Genomic DNA, 11393 nt, shown 5'->3' with positions numbered 1-11393 from the left:
AGTTCGTAAGCACTTATATACTCGTAAATCCTGTATGCTTATCTCTGGGATGATTTTTGCTATTATTTTTAGGGTACCTGTTATCATGGTATCTTGCAGTATATGTGAATGAAAAAAGATACTCTACCAAATACATGCTCTCACAAAGCAGATATAGTTCAGCCATAAAGGGACAGCAACTCCTGCATGGCTCAGGCTTGAGAGCCACAAGTTCTCCCTCCCCACACACCCTCTCAACCTCTCCAACTCACTCATGAGGACGAGGGTTTGGAGTCCTTGGAGGTTATTTTCATTTTCTGTGGTAGGTAGACCATTCATATCAAGGTCATGGGTATTGGTGCTGGATAAGGTCCTTAGATTAGAAAAGGTTTCCATTTTGATGTAACAAAGCATACGTGAATGTTAAATAAGGACTGCCATGGAAAGAATGGACATATCTACTTCTGTGTTTATAATATATATGGCAACAGTTACTGTAAAACTAGTGCCTTTTCAAGTGCTTCCTTTAATTAAAGTGCAGAGTTGACCGCAAAGGTCATGCTGAATCCTGTGACTCCTTTTGAATCCATTTTGGGTACAGTTTCTCTGCTTGGCTGTTAATTTGAGCACTCATGGAAAATCTCAGGATAACTTGATTTTCTCTCTCTTGTGGTGACCTTAAAGGCATTAACTTGTAAGGTCACAGAATTATTTTAGCTGTGGATCAGTTGCTTAATAACGGTTACTTCAGAGTCATGTAATCATGCAAGCAGCAAGACTCAAGTCAGTCTTTCATTTTCTGCTTATATATTAATAGACTTAGCTACCCTATGCACAGAAAAAACAAAGCAATCCACAAAAGGGTTTGACATTTTGGAGTAAGTCTTCCAAATCACATGGAGGAGCATGTGTTTGCAAAAATAATTAGCCATTTTGTCTACCTATTTGTCCATATCAAATCCTACTTGGACGTAAAGCATAAATATAATCACCTCCTACACAGTAAAGGCAAAATCTGACAGTATTTTACCATAAGTAGTTAATAGCTTGGCTTTGAATATATAAATTCTATCTTAAATAGACTGAACAAGTTTACAGGCTGCACTAACCAAATGCTAATAACAGCATAATTTTTATAGCTATAATTTCTGGTGGATAAAAATTCAGCCTCATTAAAAAGGAAACTTTCTCTTGATAAAATATTAACTGTTCCATAGGCAAAATGGTTGGTTTTGATATGACAATGATTTTGATGTCTGTATTTTTTAATGCCAGAAATATTTATGATTCTAAATACGACAAAGTATGGGTGAAATGTTAAAACAAAACAAAACAAACCTAACAGAGGATAGGTTCCTGCCACATGATAAACAATTGTTGAATGATGTTTATTAAATTGATTCAAGTGATAGATAATAAATGCATAGTTTTATTATGCATGCTAAATTCACCATGCTGAAAACTTAAAAGCAGATCAAAACAACCGACATTTAAAAAAAATCATGAAGACAAAATACAGAAACATCAGTAACTGACAGGGAAATAATTTTGACTTTAAAATGACTTCTTATTTAGTAACTTGAAACAACAATCTATGAAACTAAATTAGAGGCAAGTCAGAGTTTTTCAGGTATTTTAGATTTGCTATGTTTTTAGTGTATATTGTTTGAACAGACAGCTGAGGAATTTAGATTCCAAGTAGCCTTTAAAAAGGCTGCAAAAACAATTCCTCCATGTTTTTGTTGCTGGGTTCTATTATTTATTAATGGACAGTGTTTAATTCTTGGAAGGGGCAAAAAGGATTCAGGACAAATCACTTGCTAATCTATTCCATGCAGTCACTCCCCAGCCCCCACACTATTGCTTCAGTCTTTGAAGAAGTTAAAACTGTCAGTTGTGTTGTACATTTCCCAGTATAATATATCCCAAACCATAGTTACACAAAGTTGTACAAACACTGAAGGCTATGGGCTCTGGGCTCTTTCCTGTAATCACTACACTGGTTCTTTGGTATTGCACAGGTTTGTGTTGATGATGGGATATGTTGACTATTGCTCTAACTATGCATTTTAACCTTTGTTTCTGAAAGGTGAAGGGCAGGAGTTTTAATGAAGCAGCAGTTTATCTTTAATTATGAAAAACATAATTGGCATTATCATCTAATTGCAATTACTGATAGAGAAAGTCCTATTTTCACAAGTAGTGACCCATGCTCTACTGTTACTCTGTTATGAAGCTGTATTTGTATTTGGCAGCCAGCCAGCAAAAATTAAAAGGTAATCAAAATGCTTCTCTGCAGTCCAGTTATCAAAGTCACTGACTTTACAGCTGAGTAAATAACAAAGTCAACCATTAGTGTGACATCTTATGAGGAACCATTCTTCAGAAATCTCTACATTTATTGGTAAGAAATCAAATGGCATTCTAAATCATTGCATGCAAAAAAACCCTTGCAAAATAGGTTAGAAGAATTGGTCTTTATATCTTCTGGTGTTGAGTTAAAAATCAATTTAATGTTTCAAGGCACCACTACAGTTAGAATTTTATACTGCAAATATTCATCTAATTCACTATTATACAGTAACATCAATGAATTAATAAATAGTTTGTGCAATTCTGAGACGCACTCTATAAAGGAATGTTAGCTATAGAGTAGGCACATATAATACAAATAGAAAACAAAATTCCTAGAAAAAGCATGTTGAGCACCTTTATGGTACAGGTTATATTTCTTGTGCTAAACATGATGTAAACCTTAACTTACAAAAACTGAACTCTCACAATAATTGGTTATTTTAATCTTTCTTTTCTGGGTCATTTGCTCTAGGTCATGGGATCACTCTTAGGGGCAGAATCCACTGTCATTGGTTGTAATGGGCTGTCTTGTTCATTCAACTGTAAGCTCAAGTTTTCAGAAGTTAGAAGGGAAGAATTAAAGACAATTTCACTTAAGTCTGATTTTATGGATACTAAATGTGGATCTTGAAAACTTAAAGTTTTCTCCACTAAAACCTGTGTATTTTCTCGTGTCATTCCCATGTCTGATGGTGACTTCCTTTTCATTCTCGTGTATGATTTGTCCAGATTCTCCATGCCTTGCTCAGTTTTCTGAAATCGCCCAAAGAACCAGATGAAGAACCCAAACAAAGCAAAAGCCAGCAAACATGGAATAAAGGCCAGGCATTTGACATCAAGGTTAACTCCTGTATATCTGCTATGCAAGAACATGTCTCCCTCAGCATAAGTCCTGTTAGTCAGAGGGTTTGTGTTATTTGATCTCCAATCCCAGGATAACTTGGTTCTGTTAAGGTCCTTTAAGCTTTCTGAGTCCTCCACTGTGTAGATCTTCTGTCCAGGACCAATATATTGACCATATTCATGAGGTTTGTAAAATATTTGATTCTTCCACATATTTAGATCCAGGATTAAAACCAGAAAGATAATTCCATAGTTAAACCATTTACCTGTTTGAGAAAAGAAAACAGTGTCATCTGATGTCCTTTTTATAAGTATCACAACCATGCTGATAGAGTAAATACCCCTCAGATACAATTTTTCTTTCTATTAACCTGTAAAACTAAGTTATAGTGAAATTCTCAGCAGACTCAGATTTATTCTTGACTCTCTCTTAGTATTGCCTAATTATGTCTAGACATGTAATAAATCATTTTGTAAAACAGTACAACAGTATATCAATTGAATTCACACTGCAGTTTGTAGGTGACCTGTTGATTAAACAATTAGGTGATGTAGTTTACATCAATCAACCTAAAAAGATCTCATTTCAAGATTTTAAAAATAGTTGCATGAATATTGTCCTTGAAAAAGCTACATTTGGTAGAACTCTTTGTATGCTAGTGGTGAGATGCTTTGAAAGGATGACAATTACATTGCTTTAATAATACCTACTGTGATTGATTAGTACGCATGCAGTGAAGCTCAGACATATGTACGTGAGAGGTATGGTGGTTCTGAGACATGGTATCCAAAGTACATACAAGATACTACTTTGCTAACTCTATTCTTTGTATAGATGCCATTGCAGTATTGTCAGAGCCTACTTATTAACTGGCACCATCTAAAGATCTTACCTTGACATTGTATTAGCTGTGTCCAAGAACTCATCACATACACATACAGTTAAAGACATCTTAGGACCGTGGATGCACAAGTATATCTAACTGCTGCATTATGTGATTTCGCACATAAGACACTAAGGAGTAGTTTTGCTAGTCATCACTAATGTTGATATTAATTTTTAGTAAATAAAAATATACACGGGAAAGAGAATCTCAAAGATGAGTTACTTTGTTGGTTTGCTATTCAGTGGTGTGGTTGAAATTACCGTCAGGCAGTGCACTCATGTTCTGCCATTAATTTGAATGTCTCAGTAAAGTAACCCCTTATAGTTTGGTATTTGTATTTATGTTTTTAAAGGGCTTTTTTAACCCAGATGGCCATTCTGGATGAGAATAAACATGAGCATTAATTTTCCTGTGGTATTGCCCTATCCAGAAACTAAATTACTGAAAGACAAGGGAGGAAATTCTGCCGTCAGTTTCAACACTATAAGTCCTCAGAAACACCACTATTTGTATTGGTATTATTCTGGATTTTCACCAGCATAGCTGAGAGCAGACGTTAGCCCCATATTTCCTATTACTTTAATCCCTTAAATGGTCCCTGAGACATTAATAATACTCATAAAAATTTAAAATAAACACAAAATACCAAGAAACACAAATACAAATTCTAAATCATGATGCCCCTAGATGCAAAACTAAGATTTTACTGCACTCAAAACATCTTTTGTGCCTGTCAGTTACCTTTGCAGTCCTGACTGCAACAGTAACCTGGTTTGTAATATTTTATGGCACCACCCTCATTATCAAACCTCTGCTATATTTTTCACTCTGAATGTAAAGGTTCCTGCTGGGTTGCACATACAGTTCAGTTTGCGTGCAAACTCAGAGTTGGAAATAGGTCACTAGTGGTTTTCACACCTCCTCCCACACAGGCTATGAGGCCATCACCTGCATTCAGGAGTGTCCTCTAATGCCTCTTCAGCCTGCCTGGAGGAGCTACTTCCTAACATGCTTTCTTCTCTGATTGGCACCACTAGAAACAGGCTATGTAGCTGTGCTTTTTGTTTCTATGGAAACTAGGCAAGTGGCTCTGCAGAGAGCCTTGCTAGGTGTAGGGGATGGTAGGAAATGGGTGGACAGTTATGGGCATTTAGAGGAAGGGTATAATACTTTGCTTTAGGCTGACACACTTGCAAGTGCAGAGGGATAGGAGGAGTAATGGAAGAGATTAAAGTTAGGAAAAAAATTAAGCATAATGCAACACATGTTATACTGAGACTGCCACTCCTGTATAGAGCTGTAGATGTCCAGTCCAAAAGGGACCATTACGAGTCTAGACTCCTGCATAACACAGACCAAAGAACATTACCCAATAATTTCAGCATCAGGTCCATAACATCTAGTTGGGATAGAGCATATCTTTTAGAAAGACATCCAGTCTTGATTTAAAGACTTCAAGTGATGGAAAATCCACCACATCATTTGGTAAATTGTTATAATGGTTAATTACCCTCACTATTAAAAATATTTGCCCTTTATCTAGTTTGAATTTGTCCAGCTTCAGCTTCCAGTCATTGGGTTTTCTTATGCCTTTGTCTGCTAGATTAAAGAGCTCCTAACCCATGGGTGTTAGGCCCCAAAATACTTTAAGGATCTGTGCCTTAGAGACTGTGATCAAGTCCTCACCCACAGGCAACCTGCCAGCCTGAAACATATTCTCACCAGTAACTGCACACTGCACCATAGTAACTCTAACTCAGGAACCAATCCATGCAACAAACATCGATGCCAACTCTGCCCACATATCTACACCAGCGACACCATCACAGGACCTAATCAGATCAGCCACACCTCACACAGTTCATTCACCTTTGCACGTCCACAATGTAAATATGCCCTCATATGCCAGCAATGCCCCTCTGCTATGTGCATCGGCCAAACTGGACAGTCACTACGGAAAAGGATAAATGGACACAAAATCAGATATTAGGAATGGCAATATACAAAAGCTGTAGAGAGAACACTTCAACCTCCCTGGCCCCACCTATAGCAGACCTTAAGTGGCCATCCTGCAGCAAAAAAACTTCAGGACCAGACTTCAAAGAGAAACTGCTGAGCTTCAGTTCATCTACAATTTTGACACCGTCAGCTCAAATTAAACAAAGACTGTGAATGCTTGCCAACTAAAACCAGTTTCTCCTCCCTTGGTGTTCACACTTCACTGCTAACAGGGCCTCATCCTCCCTGATTGAACTAACCTCGTTATCTCTACTGCCTGCATATATATACCTGCCCTGCAAATTTCCAACTACTACATCGACGAAGTGGTATTTACCCACCAAAAAGCTCATGCTCCAAAACATCTGTTAGTCTACAAGGTGCCACAGGATTCTTTGCTGAAGTTACCCCTTAACATTCTTTGTTGTAAACTACATAGATTGAGCTTCTTAAATCTCTCACTACAAAGCAAGTTTTATAGACTCTGAATCATTCTTCTGGCACATCTCTGAACCATATGCAGTCTTTCAACACATTTTTTAAAGTGTGGAGACCACAACTGAATACTGTATTCAGTAAGAGTCCTACTAATGCCATATACTGAGTTCACACCACTTTCCTACTCACAATTCTTCTATTCATTGCATCCAAGGATTATATTAAACCTCTTAGATGTAGAATTGCACTGTGAGCTTATGTTCATGCGCGTATCCACTTACATTCTTTTTAGAGTGGCTTCTTTCTAGTGTAGCCCCTCCCTTGAAGCATAGCTCAAGCCTCCTCCCTGATGCTGGCCACTTAGAGCGGCTTTTCCCCTCTCCTCATGTGAATAGGATACTGTTATTTTTTTCTAATGCTGGGTGTCTTCACCCAAGGTGATGCTTCACTGTGCCAGAGAAACATGTCCCTTGGGAAAAAATGCATAATGCTACCAATGGGAAAGGAGTGTAAAATCTAGTAAATAAGAGAAGGGGATAGGAGAATGGGGGAAAGTGAGAGCCTTCCCCTCCCCCCCACCCCAAGCACTGGCAGCCCAACTCCAGTGCATGTCCCTGCTGCAGGTACCTCCTCCAGTGCCCTTCAAATGCCCCCTCCAATAATCCCTAAATAACCCTCCCAGTACACAGACACCCCCAGCACCCTCCCAAATACCTCCTCCAGTTCCTCCCCTCCAACCCCAGTAGTGTCCTCTATTTGGGTACTTGAAATATGGTAACCCTAGGGGTTGCTCCATTCTCACAGCCCTGGTTTCCAGAGCTGGCGGGAATGAGTCAGCCCTGCCAGCAGCCGCCTGCCCCCAGCACCGGGACTGGGCACCAGGCTTGTGCAATGGCTGCCTGACCACAAGCCTGGAAACCAAGGGGCTGGGGCAGGGCAGCCAAGGGGAGCAAAGGGAAGTTCTGCTCTGCGTGCAGGAAGTGTGGGGAAAGTGACCTTGCAGCCATGGCAGGTCCGTGGGTGGGGACTGGGGTGTGACCCAGTTACTGAGGAGCAGGTACCCAAGGGGGATGAGTGCTCCAGGGAGCTCCTCAGGGAGCATCTCATGGCAGTCAGGCTCCATGGGCAGAGGCTGGCTCCAAGGGGGATCACTGGCTGGCATCAAGCTCCTTCGGGACAGAGGCAAGAGTGTGTCAGAGGCGCAACTCAGAGCTGTGCTGCCCACCCTGCCTGGGGAGTGCCTGGCCAGGCAGAGGTGGCCCACCTCAGGAAGCAGGGCAGGGAGGGCTTCCAGGCAGCCAGCCAGCATCCCAGCTCCCACAGCACAGAGAACCAGGGGCCCAAGCAGGCCGGGCAGCTCCCACCTGCTTCTGATCTTCTAGCGAGGCATGCCCCACACTTTGAAAATCTCTGTGCTAAACAGGAGGCAGAAATCTGGGGGGACCATGTGACCCTGTGTGCCCCCAACATGTCACCATCCCCTGTTGTCCAGTCCCAGGTTCCAGCAGTCAGAGGTTTAGGGACACCTAGAGCATGGGGTGTGTCTCTGGCCATCTTGGCTAATAACCATTGATGGACCTATCCTCCATGGGCTTAGCTAATTTTTTAAACCCAGTTATATTTTGGCCCTTACAGCATTGCCTGGCAATGACTTCCACAAGCTGACTGTGCATTGTGTGAAGTATTTCCTTATGTTAGTTAAACCTGATCCGATTAATTTCATTGGGTGACCCCTGATTTGTGCATTAGGTGAACACTTCCCTATTCACTTTTCCCATACCATTCACAATTTTATAGACCTCTATCATCTCCCTCCCTCAGTCACTGCTTTTCCAAGCTGAACAGTCCCAGTCTTTTTACTCTGTCCTCATATGCAAGCTGTTTAATGTAGTAATTATACTGCGTGCTCACTCAAGGGTGAAAGCACATGCCATCAAGCAGTCAAAACAAAACGTCTAACATACATTTGGGAAATGGGCAAACATTTAGTAGCTGGTCCAGCAAAGGATGTAAACATACATCCTTGAAACATGCATGTCATTGAAATCTCTGGGTCTACCCATGTGTTTGAAGTTAAGCAAGTGGGTAAGGCCTTTGATGGATGAGGACCTTATAAATGAAGAAATATTTTAATTGAAAGGTGTTTTTTAAAGCAATCAGTCAATGAAAATGAGAAACTTTGTACTTTTACATTAGCTATTAGCTATATGCCCCTGTTATTTCACAGAGAAAGTGTAATGTATCTCTGCATGGAGCTGTGGTAGTAATCCATCTATTATTTCCATTAACTTTTCTAATAAAGTTATTTCACTATCTCTTCTAATGAAGCTGCATTCACTTCACAGTTTTTAGCAGATTAGTTCCTTTATATTTCAGTTGTGTAATGAAACATTGATTTTCAAACTGTTATTGTCAAGGTAATTTTGTTTTTGTAGCTGATGAAAAGTAAAAAACAACAGGCGAATTAATTTTAAAAGTTACTACATCAACCAACATATCTTTAATCAGCTGAACAAATGACAGCACAATTTAGATTAAGTTGATATTCCTTCCAACTGGGACCAAAACACCACAAACATCTGTTTTGTGTTTCTTTTTCTGTTGCTTCTTTGTTTTAATGTCTTGATGTCATTAGGTATGGCTGTGTGGATCAAACGATGAGTTAATTTGGTAAATTAAATGGAAACAATGTGTTGTCGACACAAGAACTGTGTGTGGCTTTAAACTACCTGGGGATTCCCACTAGAGTGACAAGGGGATTCCCACCTATCCAGATTTGCCAGGTATATGTCTCCTTCATACCAGAAAAGGAGCAAAAAGTGGATCCAAAGGTTGAGTCCTCAGTCTATCAGACATTCCTGGATATCTATGTTTAAAATAAGGGGACCTTTTATCTTAGAATTTTCTCTCACAGTTGAAGTAGGGCTTTTTCATTTTACCCTTTCCAGCATTGCATCTACTTTTGTCCATTAAATATTGAAATATGCCCACTTTTAAAAGGTCTCCAAAGGCATACGTGTACGTACACACAAGTGTCAGACACCTGAGTTGCAATCCCAATGACACTGATTTGCTGTGTGATCTGGGCAAGGCCCTCAGCCCCAAATTTTCAAAACTGGCCTCTGATTTGAGGTGCCTTTGTTCTGGTGGGTCCAGCTTGCGAGAGTGCTCCTGAAAGCCTGTCCCAGGTGTAGCTGGGGACCCACAGTTCCCACTGATGCCAATGGAATTGTGGCTGCGCGGATTAAAATCAGGCTCCAGCAGCCTCAAGTTAGGCATCCAAAACCAGTCTACTTCAGAAAATATTGGCCGTAACCTCTTTTGTCTCAGTTTCCCCATGTGTAATGTGGATAAAAATGCTCACACATCTCTGTAACACACTTGGATAGCTGCATGCTTTGCTGCTATGTTGATGTTATTCAATAGATACATACACACATACTGTACACAGCTGAACCAAACAGGAAACCCTCGGAGATTTTTCTCAGAACCTGTGTGCCTGGATTGCTTTGTTTTTGCCTCTAACTGTTCTATTTTTGCCTACAGGCTCCCTCAGGCATCTCTGTGCAGGCAGTGCTCATCCTGGACCTAGACATGCTACTTTTGGGTTACCTGCCCAAGCCATTCTTGCCATTCAGATGACAACCAGCACTGAGACCCTTTTACCTCTGGCTGGATTGCCTAGTCCTTTCTGAGATGGGCAGTAATGCCTCTCCAAAAACTGCCCAATAAGGAGTCTTAATGAATGGTGAGCCCAATCTCCCCCCACCCCTCTGTTTTGACACTTGACACACAGCATTTGCAACTTGAACCCTGTCCAGAGTTTGGGTAGCTCAAGACTCTGGAACTCCTGTGTGGTACAGTAATATGTTGGTACTAAAAAATACCCGCCTGGCCTTTAGATGTATTTTTAACAATGAAAGAATATGAAGGTTCAGTAACAACATTTACTTTTAAGTAGTACAGATTTCCCTGGGTACTGCAGAAACTAGGCTACACTGTGTATTTTCATAAACTACAGCCCAGGAAGGAAAGCACATACACTGCAGTGAACCATCTGTCAAGGGAAATCCAGATGATTTAAGCAGATGCCAAAAGTCAAGCTCTTTCTGATATTCAGAGGTAAAAGCAAGGCTGAAAACAGGATGAAAATATTTAACATGGACTAAACACACTAGGAATTCCTAGGTACAAAAGAATTAAAGTAGAAAGCAATACTGTCTTTCCAGGAAAAATGAGATTTTTTTAAATAATAAATGACAATTACACTAAAGCATGAGAACTAGGACCGGAAGATATTAGTTCTGCCGTATTGCCAACTCCAAAAGGTTAAAAAATCATGAGATTGGCTTTAAAACAATACATTTAAGCTTCTTTTTGTCTTCTGGGCTTGTTTGCTGTTTTTGAACCTTTGGGGTGAACTCAAGTAGTACTTTAAAGCTTTTCTTTGCAATCATGAGAATTCTAACCACAAAATCTTCAAGCTGCATTAAATGCAGCAAAAAATACACTGAGCATAGCAGAGAAAAAGTGGCTAAACAACCCTTTGCACTTACTGATCTTCGTGCTGCTCTAATTTAGGCTGACTTGCAACAGCCTCAAGTGGCTGTTGCAAGAGCAGCCCAGTATCCGGGTAGCAAAGGAGCAGCCCAGCTATGCCCCTTTTCTCCAGTCATGCTCCCTTTTCCCTGTTCTGCTAGTGGCAGCCAGCTCTGTGCCAGCACAGAACTACTGCTACATGGGTATGTTTTTTCACTAGGCTGGTTTTACTGACCGATTACACTGGGGATGCTATGTAAACCAGCTGCACCCACATCAGATTTGACCAGGGATCAAAATATGAACCCAGCTCAAGACCTCAGGGGTGGACAATATTCAGAGTCTGGATCCAGA

The 11393-nt window shown here is 40.4% G+C and overlaps 1 protein-coding gene across 3 annotated transcripts in view; it reads right to left on the bottom strand.

Moving 5' to 3' along the window:
• Positions 1–1719: 1719 nt before the first annotated feature.
• The window catches only part of TMEM117 (transmembrane protein 117), a 363574-nt gene continuing 353900 nt past the window's right edge, over positions 1720–11393 (bottom strand). For all 3 annotated transcript variants that reach the window (XM_075065932.1, XM_075065940.1, XM_075065943.1), the window contains one exon: positions 1720–3443. In XM_075065932.1, the coding sequence (XP_074922033.1) occupies positions 2803–3443 (641 nt within the window). In that variant the 3' untranslated portion in view covers positions 1720–2802. The remainder of the gene's footprint in view (positions 3444–11393) is intronic.

This window comes from Chelonoidis abingdonii, chromosome 1, assembly GCF_003597395.2.
Source record: "Chelonoidis abingdonii isolate Lonesome George chromosome 1, CheloAbing_2.0, whole genome shotgun sequence".
Classification (NCBI taxonomy): Eukaryota; Metazoa; Chordata; order Testudines; family Testudinidae; genus Chelonoidis; species Chelonoidis abingdonii.
This window is presented reverse-complemented; position numbering and strand designations above follow the sequence as displayed.